General features: G+C 47.8%; 1 protein-coding gene and 1 pseudogene across 50 annotated transcripts; one reads left to right on the top strand and one right to left on the bottom strand.

Moving 5' to 3' along the window:
• Nucleotides 1-2,624: 2,624 nt before the first annotated feature.
• PAN2 (poly(A) specific ribonuclease subunit PAN2) lies at nt 2,625-18,182 on the top strand. 50 transcript variants are annotated; one of them, XR_014803342.1, is made up of 27 exons: nt 2,625-2,771; nt 3,096-3,157; nt 3,407-3,814; nt 7,369-7,538; nt 7,648-7,768; nt 7,914-7,991; nt 8,367-8,634; nt 9,034-9,376; nt 9,570-9,666; nt 10,793-10,912; nt 11,126-11,245; nt 11,516-11,644; nt 11,772-11,971; nt 12,077-12,210; nt 12,344-12,450; nt 12,669-12,767; nt 13,034-13,107; nt 13,211-13,358; nt 13,751-13,806; nt 13,942-14,001; nt 14,435-14,525; nt 15,658-15,815; nt 15,910-16,053; nt 16,174-16,353; nt 16,476-16,569; nt 16,816-17,045; nt 17,520-18,182. XR_014803342.1 is itself a non-coding variant. In XM_021092871.2 (27 exons), exons 3-27 carry the CDS (start codon nt 3,533-3,535, stop codon nt 17,552-17,554), a joined length of 3,594 nt encoding a protein of 1,197 aa, XP_020948530.1. In that variant the 5' UTR covers nt 2,625-2,771; nt 3,096-3,157; nt 3,407-3,532; the 3' UTR covers nt 17,555-18,182. The 50 variants fall into 50 exon arrangements, 24 of the variants coding, with proteins under 24 accessions (XP_020948530.1, XP_084812127.1, XP_084812125.1 ...); XR_014803333.1 differs by having other exon boundaries at nt 13,663-13,806; XR_014803339.1 differs by having other exon boundaries at nt 12,074-12,210; nt 16,848-17,045.
• On the bottom strand, nt 14,925-15,025 carry LOC146403278 (U6 spliceosomal RNA; annotated as a pseudogene).
• Nucleotides 18,183-18,398: the final 216 nt, after the last annotated feature.

Raw genomic sequence — 18,398 nt, 5'->3', positions numbered from 1 at the left:
GTGCAGAGGTAAGTAACTTGCCTAAGACCACAGAATGGTCCTCCAACTAACTGGACAGAATTACAGTGCAGACTTCAGGTCCTGCATTCTCAGTTGTTCCATTCTAATGGACACTGTGAAGCAGACACTGAACACCCTAAAAAAAGTAGCTCATTTCTTTATTTAGTCTTTTTAGGGCCACACACATGGCATATGGAACTTCCTGGGCTAGGGGTTGAATCTGAGCTGCAGTTGCCAGCCTACACCACTGCCATAGCAACACCAGATCCAAGCTTTGTCTGTGACCTGCACCACAGCTGGAGGCAACGCTGGATCTTTAACACTCTGAATGGGGCCAGGGATTGAAACTGCATCCTCATGGATACTCGTCCTGTTCATTTCCACTGAACCGCAATGGGAACTACTAAAGTAGACCATTTAACTCAGGTGTCTCTGGTACCTCAGGCCCTGTAATTCTCATTGTGAAGTTTCTCCTAATTTTTTTTTTTTTTTAAGGGCCACACCTGCGGCATATGGAAGTTCCCATGTTCCCAGACTAGGCGTCGAATCAGAGCTGTAGTTGCCAGCCTACGCCACAGCCACAGCAACGTAGGATCTGAGCCGTGTCTACAACCTACATCACAGCTCACGGCAATGCCAGATCCCCAACTCACTGAGCGAGGACAGGGAACAAACCTGCATCCTCATGGATACTAGCTGGATTCGTTTCCACTGTGCCGCAACAGGAACCCCCAAGTTTCTCTTAATTTGAGACTTCAATATGTAAATTTCTCAACCGTAAAAAACTGTCCCTGTTTCTCAGCACTCATCTTTTTTGCAAGATTTTATTTTTTTAAGGCCACACGTGTGGCATATGGAAGTTCCCAGGATAGGTTTCAAGTCAGAGCTGCAGCTGCTGGCCTATGCCATAGCCACCGTAATGCAGGTCTGTGACCTACACCACAGCTCACAGCAACATCGGACACTTAACCCACTGACTGAGGCCAGGGATCGAACCCACATCCTAATGGTTACTAGACGGGTTCATTACCATTGAGCCATAACAGGAACTCCTTTGTAAGATGTTAAATCTAGGGACCCTCTCTGAGTTAAGGTGTTTTTCTCTGAGGTCTATGACATCTGACTAAGTCTAAGACCCCTTCCTTACAGAATCCTGGAAGTCTAAATTCTTGGGTGATTTTATGAAGGTCTACTTGTCTTGAGAGAGAGAAAGAGTATTTATTTATTTATTTATTTTTGTCTTTTGTCTTTTTTGTTGTTGTTGCTATTTCTTGGTTCTTGGGCCGCTCCCGAGGCATATGGAGGTTCCCAGGCTAGGGGTTGAATCGGAGCTGTAGCCACCGGCCTACGCCAGAGCCACAGCAACGCGGGATCCGAGCCGCGTCTGCAACCTACACCACAGCTCACGGCAACGCCGGATCATTAACCCGCTGAGCAAGGGCAGGGACCGAACCCACAACCTCATGGTTCCTAGGCGGATTCGTTAACCACTGCGCCACGACGGGAACTCCGAGAAAGAGTATTTAAAACTCTATGAGGGGAGTTCCCGTCTCGGCTCAGTGGTTAATTAATCTGACTAGGAACCATGAGGTTGCGGGTTCGATCCCTGGCCTTGCTCAGTGGATTAAGGATCCAGCATTGCCGTGAGCTGTGGTGTAGGCCAGCAGCTGTAGCTCCGATTAGACCTCTAGCCCAGGAACCTCCATACTCCGCAGGAGTGGCCCTAGAAAAGGCAAAAAGACAAAAAAAACAAAAAACAAACAAAAAACCTCTATGAGGAATTCCTTCTACTAAAGAGACCGTCTAACATGGCCTTTCGAAAATGAGCTAAAGTACTCCAAAGACATCTAACCACCTGGATCTATTCCAAAGCAGTTCAAACTCTGAGTTAGACACCAAGAATCCCTCAGAGTAAGTGTTGACGCTAAATATGTAAGAGTTTGAAAGGCAAAAGTCTCAGTTTGCGGTGATCTGCCCCTCTGAGGAATAATGTCCAGCTCCATGAGTTAGGGGAATTTGATAGCTGAGGGGTCCTGTTCCTTGGAAATATTTCCAGGGCCTCTGGGAAGGGAATAATCACAGATGGGAGTTTCAGGTGGTTGCCTTAGAATCGCAGAAGATGCGGCTACTTGGACCGCGTAAAGAGGCTGCCTCCTGCTTCCTTTTTTCTTTTCCATGCCTAGAAATGATAGGAAATGCCGGCGAGTTTCGGGGTTAACAGGTCCGGAGGTGGTGGAAGGCTCACAAGAGCCCCACGGGAAGAGGGGGTGGACTCGGCCATACCGGGAATACCCAGCAGTCAATTCCCAATGCTTTGCCTTGGGCGCCCCATATTCTAGTTTCTAAATCTATAGGGAACACGAAAGTTCGGTTTCCAAGCCTGGGGCTCTCTAATTTTGTCCTAAGAAGGCTTAAAAGAGAAGTTACTTTCTAACGACACAAAACGGAGACAACATCGGACTCTGTTTGTCCCCATCTGCACCCCGTAGCTCGTGTTTTTTCCTCCCCTCCCCAGCTCCCACGTCACACGTCTTCTCACGGGGCCGGCTGTACCTGGCTCCTTCCGATTGGCGGAAGTGAGCCCCTAGCCCTTCCTGATTGGAAGCTGCCGCTAGAAGTGCGCCGTCTTTTTCGTCGTGGAGTTTGGTTGAACCTGAAGCGCGGGGGAGAATTGGGGAAACTGGAATTTCCCGCGGAGCTGACGGCGTTTGCTCTCTACCTACTCATTTTAATTCCACGCGCTCCAAAATATCCGCCATGGAGAAATCTTGGTAATGACCCAATCCCCGTAAGCATCCCAGGAACACATCTGACCCCTGCCCTCTCTCTCCCCTACCCGCCGCCGGGGGAGAATTATGGGTAATTGATTTTTCTGGTTCCCCCAGAGAATTCTGGGTAGCTAGCTATTTACACCACGTCCCCCTTACCCCCGCCCCAATTGTGGGTAACTGGCCATTCTTATTTTCTCCTGGGAATCTTGGGTAACATTGCAGAGGATTCTGGGAAACTGACTTGTCTTGTTCTCGCTTTTCAGCCATCCACCCCCACTCCTAATTCTGGAAAACAAACCTTTTAGCCCCCTTCTATCCCCGCAGTTGCTGTACCTTCCAGTGATGGTTCAGTGATGGATCAGGAGAGTGAGCCGGCCTTATGGGAGGTGAAAGGGAAGTCAAGGATTAATTTAGTTAGTGGGATGGTGGGGGATACAAAGGACCTAGAGAAGAAAAGGAAAGGACAACACTTCTCCCACTTCTTATTCACTGCCCATCCCTTTTCTGCCTGCTTCATCCCCTGCTTAACATTCTTACATCTGCCTGCCTCATCTCCTTCCTGCCAGTAAAACCTGGAACACTAAATACAAGTACCTGGGCCTATCCCTGACTCAGCTCCCTCTCTCCATTTGCAGGTCAGGATGTCCATTCTAGGTCCACTTGTGTGGTCCTGCTGAAGCTTGGGTCAGGCATCCAAAGGGGCAGTGAGAAGGGGGGGTGTGACGCAGGTCTAATCTGCTGCCGTCATCACCATCATCATCATGAACTTCGAGAGTCTGGACCCTGGCCTGGCAGAGTATACCCCGTCCATGCATTCCGCCCTGGATCCTGTCCTGGATGCCCACCTGAACCCAAGTCTGCTGCAGAATGTGGAGCTAGACCCAGAGGGAGTGGCTTTAGAGGCTCTTCCAGTCCAGGAGTCAGTGCACATAATGGAAGGTGTCTACTCTGAGTTGCACAGTGTGGTGGCTGAAGTGGGCGTGCCTGTCTCCGTCTCCCACTTTGACTTGCACGAGGAGATGCTGTGGGTGGGAAGCCATGGGGTAAGAACATGGGGTACCCCTTTGTAAGGGCTGAAAAGAGATGTTGGAGATCTTTTATTCTGGTGTTAGTCCTAGGACAGCTGCTTTGCACGGAGCCAGAACTGAGTTAAGGGAATGAGAGCTGGATCTCTTAAGTCAAGCCAACAGGAGGGGAGTAGAAGGAGAAAGAGCCATAGGATCCAGGGATAGGTTATATAAGTGTTCTTATTCAGAAGGCATCCCGCTTCTACAGTTTGCCCATTCCATGCTTTGATTAATCTTTTTTGTCTGTGCCCGTGGCATGTGGAAGTTCCCAGACCAGGGATCAAACCCACACCACAGTAGCGAGCCACTGCAGTGACAGCACCAGATCCTTAACCTGCTTCACCACGAGGGAGTTCCCTTTGATTAATTTTGATAACTGTGCTCATCAGTTAGTCTAAAGCTATCCAGATACAGTCTCTAATGCTCCTCTCTTTTCCATTTTTATAATTATAGAATGTTTAATGTATGTTTCTGCATACCATATATGGAATCATTTTATCTTCTTTGGCTGATTTTAATCTCTCATGGAACAACTGTCATTAGTTTTTTAAAATGTGTATCTATGTTGCCGATATGCTAGGGAGTCCAAAGATTTTGTAAGAAGTAATGTGATATTTTTGGTTTACTGATTTACCTTCCATAGGGTGTGAATTGTTTTTCCATTGGAAAGAGTGAATTTTTTTGTAATACACTGATTTCAGTAGGCAGTGTCTAGTAGGTTAGGCACAAGGAATAAAGCTGACTAAAACATAATCCTTGCCCTCAAGGAGTTCACTGGACAATGAGGAAACACCTGTGAACAGATTAACTTTTGGTAATTTAAAGGAAAATAAAGTGTTTCATTTAATAATTATGAATTTAGGATATAAGCTTATAAATGCCAGTGTGAAAATATGAATTAGGTGTTGGTGAGCACAGAAGAGGGTCAGAGGATCTCCAGAAAGACGTGACATCTGAGCTGATTCTTTTTTTTTTTTTTTTTTTTTTTTTTGTCTTTTTGCCTTTTCTAGGGCTGCTCCCGCGGCATATGGAGGTTCCCAGGCTAGGGGTCTAATCGGAGCTGTAGACCCCAGCCTGTGCCAGAGCCAAAGCAACTCGGGATCCGAGCTGCGTCTGCAACCTACACCACAGCTCACGGCAACGCCGGATCTTTAACCCACTGAGCAAGGGCAGGGACCGAACCTGCAGCCTCATGGTTCCTAGTTGGATTCGTTAACCACTGCGCCACGATGGGAACTCCCTGAGCTGATTCTTGAGTGATGAGTAGGAATCAGATGAAGAAGAGGGGGAGATGCTGTCTTGGCAAAAGCAACAGGATAGGAGTTCCCGTCGTGGCACCGTGGTTAATAAATCCGACTAGGAACCATGAGGTTTCAGGTTCGATCCCTGCCCTTGCTCAGTGGGTTAAAGATCCGGCGTTGCCGTGAGCTGTGGTGTAGGTCGCAGATGCAGCTCGGATCCCGAGTTGCTACGGCTCTGGCACAGGCCGGGGTCTACAGCTCCGATTAGACTCCTAGCCTGGGAACGTCCATATGCCGAGGGAGCAGGCCTAGAAAAGGCAAAAAGACAAAAAAAAAAAAAAAAAAAAAAGCAACGGGATAAAGAATGATTCCCAGGATACTACATAGCATGGTGATTGCAGAGTGCAAGAACTATAAGTAGGGTTTACTGGACTGGAAGATAAAGCTGAAGAGTTAGGAATTTCTTCATTCAACCAGTGTGTTTTGAGCACCTGTTAGGTGTCAGACCTTGCTTTAGGGTCTAGTTTGGAATAAGCATTTTAAAAGGCAAGAAAAATGTATTTAAGATATATCAGATGTTGCTTAGAATCCTTAAGAAAAACAAAGTGGAATAAGGGGATTGAGGTATTGAAGGGTGGGAGGTGTTGCTGTTTTAAATAGTTGGTCAGAGAAAGTTTCTCTGATAAAGTTAAATTTAAATTTTTTTGTTTGTTTGTTTTTTTGTTTTTTAGGACCACATTCGCGGCATATGGAGGTTCCCAGGCTAGGGGTCTAATCGGAGCTACAGCTGCTGTCCTACGCCACAGGCACAGCAATGCCAGATTCGAGCTGAGTCTGCAATCTACACCACAGCTCATGGTAATGCCAGATTCTTAACCCACTGAGCAAGGCCAGGGATTGAACCTGCAGTCTCATTCCACTGCACCACAATGGGCACTTCTTCACATTTTAATATTTTAATTGAGACCTGGCTACAGACCGGGATGTCTATTCTAAACCCTTTAGAAGGAGGGAGGGACCCATGGAGATATCCAAGGGAGAACATTCTAGAAAACCTTATATGCTGTGTTAAAAGACCTTGAACTTGATTCTTCTGTCTGCTGCAGATTTTTATCCAGAGTGGCAGTGTCTGGTTTGTATCTTAGGCAGAGTGCTGAGGTAGCACTATGGAATTCGATTTAAGGGGGATGGGGCAGGACTCAGGTCAGTTTGCAGAATATTATAGTAGTTCACATAAAACATGTTCATATGAAGGCCTGAATGAAGCTCTGTAGAGATTTATGCATGAGAATAGATTTGGTAAATACCTAGGAAGTAAAATAAGACCTAAATTGATTACCCTTGACTTACTCCACTGGGTAGATCATGATGCCATAGGGAATACAGTTAAGAAGAATTGAAATGGGATAAAAATGGTGAAGTTAGTCTAGGATGTAATGAGTTGAAAGTTCTCATGGGACATCTACAGAGAGATATTTAGTAGGTATTTGGATGTATAAGTCTGAAGCTTGAGGCAATGGTCTGGGCCAGGGGAGGAAATTTGGATTCATCAGCTTTAAGATGAATGGTTAGGAGTTCCTGTTGTGGCTCAGTGGTAACTAACCCAGCTAGTATTCATGAGGATGCAGATTCCATCCCTGGCCTCCCTCAGGATCTGGCATTGCTGTGAGCTTCAGTGTGGGTTGCAGATGAGGCCCACATCTGGCATTGCTGTGGCTGTACTGTAGGCTAGCAGCTGCAGCTCTGACTTGGCCCTTAGCCTGGGAACTTCCATGTGCCATGGGTGTGGCCCTTAGAAAAAAAAGAGAGATGAATGGTTAAAACCTTGAGGGTGGGTATGATTATCTAGGAAGACAAATTAAGTGAGAGAAGATGGTGGGCTGGGAATAGCCATGTTTCAAGAGTTGTCATAAGGATTGCACATAAGAAGGTATGAGCTAAGAGTCAGGAGAGAAACCAGGAGTGAATGATGTCATAGGAGCCAAGGCGGCATGAGTTTCACATTCTCTCTGTTCCAGCCTGTGACCCACAGTACACATTTCCCAGATGGCTGGTAAAGATTAAGACTTGACTGGAGCATAAGAAAGTCAGCTGGCCAGTGGAGGATTAGACCCACATCTCTGACCTAAACACTGTTTTAACCAACTGAGTGGTTACCTCTTCAGCTGGGTCGCTGCTAGCCAGGAAGGCCAGGCAAGAATGGAGAGAAATTGAGCAGTGTCCAGTCTCTGATTGTATCTGAGATGGCCTTGCCCCCTCCCACTCAGCATCTCTGTCGTCTTTCTACAGGGCCATGCTACATCATTTTTTGGTCCAGCTTTGGAGCGCTACTCCTCCTTTCAGGTCAATGGCAGTGATGACATTCGGCAGATCCAGAGCCTGGAGAATGGCATCCTTTTTCTGACCAAAAACAATCTCAAATATATGGCCCGTGGGGGCCTCATTATATTTGATTACTTGTAAGTAGCTTCTTACCTCTGGAGGGAAAAAGTGGCTTTCATAGTGTGGGAAGGCTAAAGGATTGGAAACTTTTGAGAGCCTGGCCCCTTCGCTTTTCCTCTCTCTCAGGTTGGATGAGAGTGAGGATATGCACAGCCTCCTACTGACTGAAAGCAGCACTCTGCTTGTTGGTGGGCTGCAGAACCACATATTGGAAATTGACCTTAACACTGTCCAGGAGACTCAGAAGGTACAAGCAGGACCCAGGCAGGGCCTGAGGTTATTAGGGGGAGTGTACCTGGGCTGGAAACGCCTGTGATGTGCGTGTGACCTTTCTGTGCCTTTGGTCTATGGGAAGAATCATTCTAACTGGTTTCTCCCGCTTCCTTCCCCAGTATGCAGTTGAGACACCTGGAGTCACTATCATGAGACAGACAAATCGCTTCTTCTTCTGTGGCCACACATCTGGCAAGGTGGCCAAGTTTCATTTTTCTTCCCACCAAGAGGCTCGGATATGTGATTGGGCTCTGCCTTTCCCTCAATTCTGGGGCTGTTTTTGGAGGGGTGGGAAGAATGAATTGAGTTCCTACTCTGCCATGACACTATGAAATTATCTTTCAGCCTGATGTTTTCTGTGGTAAATGGGTACCTTAGAGGCAAAAGGTAAAGAAAATTTCTCATGGCGCTCCCTTCCAGCTCTTGGCTTCTTTTTCTGCCTTTTTTTGTGCCTTAACTGCCTGTATCCTAGCACCTTTGTTCTTTTTGTAGGGGCCTCCCATGGTTAGGTAGATGGCAGGTCCTCTTCCTGATAGTAACATTGGCAGATAACTAAGATCTCTCTCCTTCAGGTTTCCCTGCGAGACCTCCGCACTTTCAAGGTGGAGCACGTGTTTGATGCCTTCTCAGGGAGTCTGTCGGATTTTGATGTGCATGGCAACCTGTTAGCTGCCTGTGGCTTCTCCAGCCGCCTCACTGGCCTGGCCTGTGACCGTTTCCTCAAGGTGTATGATCTTCGAATGATGCGTGCCATCACACCACTTCAAGTACACGTGGATCCTGCCTTCTTACGCTTTATCCCTACGTATACTTCTCGTCTTGCTATCATCTCCCAGTCAGGTATGAAGCGTTGTAGGTAGGAGCGGTCGATGAGTGAAGGGGAACTAGGTGCCAGAAGGAGTGTATTTCCTTAGAATTTCTTTTTTGGGGAGAAAGTAGGTGTCACAGGGTCTTACTTAGGATTGCTCAGAGATTAGAGCTTTTACTTTCTCCCTGTGTGTGAAGAACACACACAAAAAATAAAGGTGGAGCAAGCGAAACAACTTCAAAACTGTCCTTTGCTGGGTAGCAGACCTCTGTGTGGTTTATAGGAAGTCATCAGATGGTATTTTCTCTTATCTCTAGGCATGGATTTGGAGCCCACCTTTCCTTGATACCAGGGCAAGAGGGTAGGAAGAGCATAAAAGGATGGCTCCCTTTCACCTTCCAGGGCTCAATGGGCTTCCTTCTCCCTCCTAGGGCAATGCCAGTTTTGTGAGCCCACAGGCCTGGCCAACCCAGCAGACATCTTTCATGTGAATCCTGTGGGGCCTCTGCTAATGACGTTTGATGTGTCAGCCAGCAAGCAGGCCCTTGCCTTTGGGGATTCTGAGGGCTGTGTGCACCTCTGGACTGATTCTCCTGAGCCTTCTTTCAACCCCTACTCCCGTGAGACTGAATTTGCTTTGCCCTGTCTTGTGGACTCACTGCCTCCTCTGGACTGGAGCCAGGACCTGCTGCCTCTTTCCCTCATCCCTGTCCCGCTCACCACTGACACGCTTCTCTCTGATTGGCCTGCCGCCAACTCCGCTCCAGCTCCCAGGTCGTACCTCACATCTGAACCCAAAGGAGGGAGGGGGGGAGGGCCAAGATATGGAAATTCTCTGTGAGCCCTGTTATTACTCAACCTCTTTCCTGATTTTTGTCTACTTCCAGTATTTTCTTTTTGTTTCTGGCCCCTTTGGGATTGGGGGTTGGATGGGCAACTCATGCCCTAGAACTGTTTTGCATTATAGGCGAGCACCCCCTGTGGATGCAGAGATTCTGCGCACCATGAAGAAGGTGGGCTTCATTGGCTATGCGCCCAACCCTCGCACAAGGCTACGCAATCAGGTATGTTTCGGGGGTTTGGCAGGGTGGGGGGGCGGGGGGGGGTGGCGGTGGTCAGCCCTCACTCCAGCCCATTGGTGTTTCGCTATCTTTTTCCTTTAGTAGTTATCAGTAGTTTTTGTTTTTAGTCAATGGATAGAGGATTTTTGAAGGCTACTGTATTGAAGGTACTAGGTGTTAGGTGTTAGGATTAGGATTCAGAGACACGGGAGATCGGTTCCTTGCTCTTAAGAAGTTTAGTATTTGGTTGGTGAAATAAAACCTATCCATAATAGGACTTGCCATTGTGATGCAGCAGTAACAAACCCAACAAGTATGCATGAGGATGTGGGTTTGATCCCAGGCCTCATTCAGTGGGCTAAGGATCCAGCGTTGCTGTGAGCTGTGGTGTAGGTTACAGATGTAGCTCAGATCTGAAGTTGCTATGGCTGTGCTGTAGCCTAGCAGCTGCAGCTCCAATTCGACCCCTAGCCTGGGAACTTCCATGTGCTGTGGGTGTGGCCCTAAAAAGACAAAAAAAAAAATCTGTCCACAACAGAAAATTATTTCTATTCTACCATTAAATGTTAAAAGGATGTTAGAAGCATTCAGTAGGGAAAGTGTTACTCTGGGCTAGAGTGGTAAGGAAGTAGCATACTGAAAGAAGCGTATGTTGAGCTGGAAAGGTGAGAGATGGGTAAGTAAATAGTAACAAGGGAGCCTTGAAGATAAGAAAAGTGTTAGTAAAAGTCTCAAGACCCCTAACTGCAAAAGGCGTGTCTGATAGGGACTATGCTGAAGCAGCTATTAGTATTAGGAAATAAGGAGAGAGAAAGTTTGGAAGAGGAGCCAGTTGTTAAGCCTCGAATACCAGTGTAAAGTGGAAAAAGTGATGCACCGAAGTGGGAGGGTTACTTTGGTGGTGGTATAGTGGACAGAGTATATTTGGGGAGCCCAGTGTGGAATCCATTGGTGTTGTCCAGCTCTGATGAGGTAGGGCGGTGGCAGTGGCAATGAAAAGGAAGCAGTGAAAACCCTGTGAAATTCGAAGGTTCAGGCCTTGGTGACTGCTTCCATGTTGGGTTAAAGGTGGGAGGAAACCAATGATGAGCATATATCCAATGAGGCTACTTCTTTTTAAAAACCCTAGATTCCATACCGACTCAAGGAGTCTGACAGTGAATTTGACAGCTTCAGCCAGGTCACTGAGTCACCGATAGGGCGAGAAGAGGAGCCACATCTCCACATGGTCTCTAAGAAATACCGCAAGGTGCTGGGGGATACCAAGGAAGAAGCCCTCTGGGATATGGGGCACAGTTCCTGGGGAAGGAGGTCACATGAGGAAGAATTGAAGTGCTCATTCAAGGAGCCTTCTCCTATCACTCTGGACTCAGGAGGGAGGTTTTGGGGAGCTTTATGGCTACTGCAAAGATTTAGGGGACTCTGAGGATGTCTTCATTTACTCAGACTGTTTCTGCCTTAGGTGACCATCAAATACTCCAAGCTAGGGCTGGAGGACTTTGACTTCAAACACTACAATAAGACGCTGTTTGCCGGATTAGAGCCCCACATCCCCAATGCCTACTGTAACTGCATGATCCAGGTAGGGCTGGGTATTCCTGTGACTTGAACATGGCTACCGCTCTTCTTTGCTGCAGGCTCCACAACCCTACTCTTTGTCCAGGTCTCCCCAGCCAAGCCCACTTTGGCCTCCTCTACCTTTCTTTGTTGCCCCACAGCCTTCTCATCTTCTCTGTGAGCTCTTCTTCTTCAGCGGGCTCCTGCTTTATACTCTCCACCAGCTCTTAACCTTCCCATCTCTTTTCATCCCTGTGCTAGTTGCCTGCATCAGTTCTCCTGCTCTTCCCTCCAGGTGCTCTATTTCTTGGAGCCTGTTCGCTGTGTAATCCAGAACCACCTTTGCCAGAAGGAGTTCTGCCTGGCATGTGAGCTGGGCTTCCTCTTTCACATGTTGGACCTCTCCCGAGGTGACCCTTGTCAGGTCAGTGCCTAGGGACCTGTGACAATAAAAGGGGAAGGGAGGCGGAGAGTAGGTAAGGACATCACTCTGCAAATGGCCACGAAAGAGAAAATAACCCTTTTCCACCAACACACTTCCTGGATTCCAGGGCAGTAATTTTCTCCGGGCGTTCCGCACCATTCCTGAGGCTTCAGCCCTTGGTCTGATTTTGGCTGACTCGGATGAGGCTTCAGGCAAGGGCAACCTGGCCAGGCTCATTCAGAGGTGGAATCGCTTCATTCTCACTCAGCTGCATCAAGATTTGCAGGAGCTGGAAGTACCCCAGGCTTATCGAGGTGCTGGAGGCAGGTATGGAACTGGAACAGTTAAAGCTACCATGACAGGCCTCTCTGAGACATGAAGGGTCTCCTAACCCCCTCAGTGTGCATACATTGCCCTCCCCACTCTTAGCAGCTTTTGCTCATCGGGGGACTCTGTCATTGGGCAGCTGTTCAGCTGTGAGATGGAAAACTGCAGCCTCTGCCGCTGTGGCAGTGAGACCGTGCGAGCCTCATCCACCCTGCTCTTCACGCTCTCCTACCCTGAGGGTAGCAACAGTGGTATACCCTGCAGCTGGGCTGGGGAGGCTCCCCCAAATGTCCTGTAACATCAAGGGGAGGGTTGGGGGACTAACGGTAGATTCAGGGAGAACCTGAAATGAAGCATCCAGTTTCCCCTCAGATAAAACCGGGAAGAACTGTGACTTTGCTCAGGTGCTGAAGCGAAGCATCTGTCTGGAGCAGAATACACAGGCCTGGTGTGACAACTGTGAAAAGTACCAGCCCACGGTGAGTGGGCTGTTGCCCTGGACTAGAGTCCTGCCATGTTGGGAGGTCAGCCATGGTCTCATCTGGGATTGGCTGGGTTGGCACTGCCATCTGGAGACCTATAGAGAGTGGGAAGAACCCCAGTTAGAGGATGCAGATCCAGGTTTAAATGTTCCTGTCTGGGTTTCCTTCACCTTAGGCTCCCTGCCATTCCTTGTTTGCTTTATTTATTCTTTCAGATTCAGACCCGCAACATCCGCCACCTGCCAGATATTCTTGTCATCAATTGTGAGGTGAACAGCTTAAAAGAAGCTGATTTCTGGAGAATGCAGGCTGAGGTAAGGACAGGGGCGAGAAACAGAGCTTAAGGAGTACTCCCCCCACCCCACCTCTGGCCGCAACCACAGCATGCAGAAGTTCTGGGGCCAGGGATCGAATCCACACCACAGAAGTGACCCAAGCTATGGCAGTGACAACACCAGATCCTTAATCTGCTAAGCCACCGGGGAACTCCATGGGAGTACTTTAAAGTTTTCTCCTGCTTTTGACCTCCATATGTGATTAATGTTCCTAAGGAATTGGATATTTCCTCCTTTGTGTTCAGGTTGCCTTCAAGATGGCAATAAAGAAGCATGGTGGGGAAATCTCCAAGAACAAGGAGTTTGCTTTGGCTGATTGGTAGGTACTGTCTGTGGAGTGGTCAAATGATTGAAATACCCAGTGGCTCCTCTTGTCACTGGCTAGATATCCTCAGAACAAACTTCCAATTCTCTTCTGATAGGAACGAACTAGGGAGTCCAGAGGGCATGCGGATGTGTCCCTCCATTGAGGAGCTGAAGAATGTCTGGCTTCCTTTCTCCATTCGAATGAAGATGACCAAGAACAAAGGGCTGGATGTTTGCAATTGGACTGATGGGGATGAGATGCAGGTTGTTGAATAACTGGGAAGAAGAGGGGGAATAAGGGACAGAAGGTCGGGGCAGAAGCAGGGTAAGGGGAAGGTGGAACTTAGTATAGGGGAAAAAAGGGAGTAAGGCCTAGTATTCACCAGTCATGGGCTTTTCCAGAGTGACTCAGTTCAGTGTTGGGAGCCACAGATGGGCTAGGATGGAAAGAACCCACCCTGGTCCCCTGTCCCCATATCCCAGACTCCCTGTCCTCTATCCCCATTCCCCTTCCTTTCCCATCCTTAAACTTAAACTTAGCTTAGCAGCCTGGGTACCCCCCTCACAGTGGGGCCCAGCCAGGGCAGAGGAGGAGCATGGTGTCTATGTGTATGACCTGATGGCTACTGTGGTACACATCCTGGACTCACGCACAGGGGGCAGCCTGGTGGCTCACATCAAAGTTGGAGAGACCTACCACCAGCGCAAGGAGGTGAGTGAGGTAATACAGAGCAGGGACATGCCTGGCGGTGGCCACAGTGGAGTCCCTGGACTGTCCTTATCTTGAGCCTGAGCCTGAGCGTTCCGTCCATCACTTTGGCATCAGTCTTTCTCTGTATCTGCACAGGGCGTTACCCACCAGCAGTGGTATCTCTTCAATGACTTTCTCATTGAACCTATTGATAAGGTTAGTTGTAAAACATTCCATTTCCCCTTTCATCTCCCCCTTTCTTAGCATCTTCATTCTAGGTGTCTGAGAGAATGCCAGGCAAATTTAGGAGGGAGGGATGGGTCCTAGATAATATAAAGTGATAGGAGTTCCTGCTGTGGCATAACGGGATTGTGGTGTCTTGGGAGCGCTGGGACATAGGTTTGATCCCCAGCCCGGCATAGTGGGTTAAGGATCTGGCATCGCCACCACTATGGCTTAGGTTACAACTATGGCTCGGATCTGATCCTTGGCCTGGGAATTCCATATGCCGCAGGGCGGCCAAAAAATAAAAATAAAATAAATTATTAGCATAGCAAAAAATAGTATCTGAGTCCTATCTTATCTCTGCCTTGGGGAAAAAAGAAAAAGAGGCATATGTGTAGGCCATTAAGTGCTTTTTCTTTTATAGCATGAAGCTGTGCAGTTTGACATGAATTGGAAAGTGCCTGCTATCCTTTATTACATCAAAAGGAATCTTAATTCCAAATACAACCTGAACAGTAAGTAGTACATAGTATAGACCCAAGGGTGTGGCTGATTTAGATTGATCTTCAGGAAGAGATCTGGGAAATAGCTTGTTAAGATTAGAATTGGTCAGAGTTCCCTGATGGCTCAGCAGGTTAAAAATCCAGCATTGTCGGAGTTCCCATCGTGGTGCAGTGGTTAACGAATCCGACTAGGAACCATGAGGTTGCGGGTTCGATCCCAGGCCTTGCTCAGTGGGTTAAGGATCTGACGTTGCCGTGAGCTGTGGTGTAGGTTGCAGGCGCGGCTTGGATCCCGCGTTGCTGTGGCTCTGGCGTAGGCCAGTGGCTACAGCTCCAATTCGACCCCTAGCATGGGAATCTCCATATGCTGCTGGAGCAGCCCAAAGAAATAGCAAAGACAAAAAAAAAAAAAAAAGTATGGAACGCTTCACAGGTTTATATGCCATCCTTGTGCAGGGGCTATGCTAATCTCTGTATCATTCCAGTTTTAGTATATGTGCTGAAGTGAGTTCAAGCTTAACCATTCTTTTTTTTTGTTTTTTGAGGTCCACACCCTCGGCATATGGAAGTTCCCAGTCTAGGGGTCTAATTGGGGCCACAGCTGCCGGCCTACACCACAGCCACAGCAACACAGGATCCAAACTACGTCTGCGACCTACATCACAGCTCAAGGCAATGCTGGATCCTTAACCTGCTGAGCAAGGCCAGGGATTGAACCCACAACCTCATGGTTCCTAGTCAGATTCATTTCCACTGTGCCACGACAGGAACTCCAACCATTCTTATCCCAAAGAGAAGATCTCTTTTTTTGGCAATGAACTCCTTATTAAGTCCCATTCTGGTGCCTCTAAACCATAGTTTCTCTGCAACTTTATTTTATTGGATTTTCTAAGATAAAGTCCAGAGTGAAAATCTTATTCTTTCTTCTCTGTTGACTTTTTTTTTCTTAGCACATTTCCTGATAATTTTCTGATTTGACGTGTTCCATCAACTTGCTCTGTACATGATCTTTTTACTCACATGCTTTGATTATTGAAGGATCACACTATAGACCTGGTCTGTGGTCAGCCACTCTGGCTTCCCTCCCCCCCTACCCCAGTCACTTTTCTCTTCCCAAGCCATGTCTTCTGGATTCTCCCTCCAGTCAAGAACCCTATTGAGGCAAACGTTCTGCTGGCTGAAGCCTCACTAGCACGGAAGCAGCGGAAAACACATACTACCTTTATTCCATTGATGCTTAATGAGATGCCACAGGTTGGGGACCTGGTGGGCCTGGATGCTGAGTTTGTCACCCTTAATGAGGTAACCAAGACCAAAAGGGTGGGGTGTTAGAACTCTGGGGCGATTAGCAGTCATAAGCACTTCTCTGATTTCCTTATTAACTCTTCTCGTGTAGGAGGAAGCGGAGCTGCGCAGCGATGGCACCAAGTCAACCATCAAGCCAAGCCAGATGTCAGTAGCAAGGATTACGTGTGTTAGGGGCCAGGGGCCCAATGAGGGTATCCCCTTCATTGATGACTACATCTCTACCCAGGAGCAGGTATTAGGATGTGGAGATGCAAGTGAGATAGACCCTATGCCAACGCAGAACACAGGGAAGAGCGTGGGGGGATCTGTGCACCTCACTTCCTGGACCTTTTCACCTTTTCTCCATCCTTAGGTGGTGGATTACTTGACTCAGTACTCGGGGATAAAGCCAGGAGACCTGGATGCCAAGATTTCCTCTAAGCACCTCACAACTCTAAAGTCTACTTACTTAAAGCTTCGTTTTCTCATAGACATTGGCGTCAAGTTTGTGGGTCATGGTCTGCAGAAGGACTTCCGTGTCATCAACCTCATGGTTTGGGCAGGGCTCTTTTCAGAGTCTTCTTTGTGTGGGGGCTCCCATATACCTGATGCTTTTGGAAAATGGGAAATTATGGATCCCCTACCTTCAGTCTTCTACTCTTTTATCCCTGGCAGGTGCCCAAGGACCAGGTCCTTGACACTGTTTATCTATTTCACATGCCCCGAAAACGAATGATTTCCCTGCGATTCCTTGCTTGGTACTTTCTAGGTGAGTTGCTCTGCCTTGTAGTGCTCAGCAAGAGCATGAAAATGTGTGAGAGGCCAAGGGGAGAAGGGAGGACCCTAAGTTAGTGGTAAGAGTTACTAATGGATTTAGTTAGTTTCAGTATCTCTTCTGTGCACTAGGGATCGTGTTTGGTTCTTCCCCTTAAGGGCAGTCAGATTTTTTTGTTGTTTACTGGGAGCTGGGGATGTGAGTAGAGGAGCAGACATGTTCTTAACCTCCCTTTGCTAGGTCCCAAACTATTCCACCTCTACTTCTCCCAGATCTGAAGATTCAAGGGGAGACCCATGACAGTATTGAGGATGCCCGCACAGCCCTTCAGCTTTACCGAAAATATCTGGAGCTAAGCAAAAATGGCACTGAGCCTGAGTCCTTCCACAAAGTGCTGAAGGGCCTTTATGAGAAAGGCCGAAAGATGGACTGGAAGGTGCCTGAGCCTGAGGGCCAGACAAGTCCCAAGAGTAAGGCCTGGGATGGGACAGGGGAAACTTGACTGGGTGGATTTTGGTTGCATATGTGATGATGATACCCACCATAGTTAAAACGATGATGTTAACAACAGTACCACCCAACCGTATATTTGTACTGTAAAGCACTTAACAGTTGATTCAAAGTCTCTATTGGGAGTTCCTGTCATGGCACAGTGGAAACAATCTGACTAGCATCCACTAGGACACAGGTTCAATCCCTGGCCTCACTCAGTGGGTTAATGATCCAGCATTGCCATGAGCTGTGGTGTAGGCCATAGACGCGGCTTGGACCCCACATTGCTGTTGCTGTGGGGTTGGCCAGCAGCTGCAGCTCCAGTTTGACCCCTAGCCTGGGAACTTCCATATGCCTCGGATGCAGCCCTAAAAGGAAAAGAAAAAAAAGTGTCCCAGGTGCTTTTTTCCAGGTACCTTAAGAGTCAATGCTTTTGGTTTTGTTTCTGACAGATGCAGCTGTCTTCTCTTCAGTGCTGGCGCTCTGACCTCACCCTTTCCCAGTGAACAGTTCTCTCTCCCTTCAATGTTCTGTGGCCCCAGAACTGGGAGATGGCTTCCCAAGTTGGCTATACCCTACTTCCAGAATTGGACCTGCTCAGGGTCTACAGATGGTGCTATTATTAATAGAACTGGAATGCAGGAGAATTGTTGCAAAGGGTCTAGGAGCCAGATTGCTTTTTCATCCTTTGCAAAATAGTGGGCCAGCAACAGTCTAGGATTGACCCAGATGAAAAGTAATTAGTATTCTTAATAAATACATGGGTAATAAATATCCTAGGCAAAGAAGCTCCTGGAACCAAAACTCTCAGTTCCTAGTCCCAGACAATGATAGGATACAACAGTAGTAGCTCAAGACCTAACTCAGGTCTCTGCTTCAGGGTTGCCTGGAGGGGCCAGCATTTAGTCTGGTGGCCCCAGCAAACTAGTGTTGCCAACATCACCATTGCCAAAAGGGCCTTTGGGTCCTAGACAAAGCTTGGCTGCTGGCTTCACTTCTGCCGACAGCTGAGAAGCATCTGTCTTCCATCCACTCTCCCATCCCAAGTTTTGTTTTCTTGTTATTTTTTAAAATTTTGTTTTAAACTGCATGTTTTATAAAATAAAAACGAAAAATATTGGGTGTCATCTATTTCATTAGGAACATCTGAGTGTGGGGTACTCTGACTTCAGTCCTCCCTTCCTTTGTGTTGGCTTTCTATTACAATCAGAAAAAACTTGGAAGTTCCCGTCGTGGCGCAGTGGTTAACAAATCCAACTAGGAACCATGAGGTAGCGGATTCGATCCCTGCCCTTGCTCAGTGGGTTAACGATCCGGCGTTGCCATGAGCT

This window comes from Sus scrofa, chromosome 5, assembly GCF_054392235.1.
Source record: "Sus scrofa isolate SSC_HxYL_T2T_F1_AM1 chromosome 5, Sscrofa_HxYL_maternal_Yorkshire_Landrace_v2.0, whole genome shotgun sequence".
NCBI classification, from domain to species: Eukaryota; Metazoa; Chordata; class Mammalia; order Artiodactyla; family Suidae; genus Sus; species Sus scrofa.
This window is presented reverse-complemented; position numbering and strand designations above follow the sequence as displayed.

Bases quoted from the DNA above. Each gene is read 5' to 3' on its own strand.
- PAN2 (XM_021092864.2), top strand. From the start codon at position 3,533: ATGAACTTCGAGAGTCTGGACCCTGGCCTGGCAGAGTATACCCCGTCC. The intron at 7,769-7,913 runs GTACAAGCAGGA...TTCCTTCCCCAG, and splicing joins CTGTCCAGGAGACTCAGAAG to TATGCAGTTGAGACACCTGG. The intron at 16,054-16,173 runs GTATTAGGATGT...CTCCATCCTTAG, and splicing joins ACATCTCTACCCAGGAGCAG to GTGGTGGATTACTTGACTCA.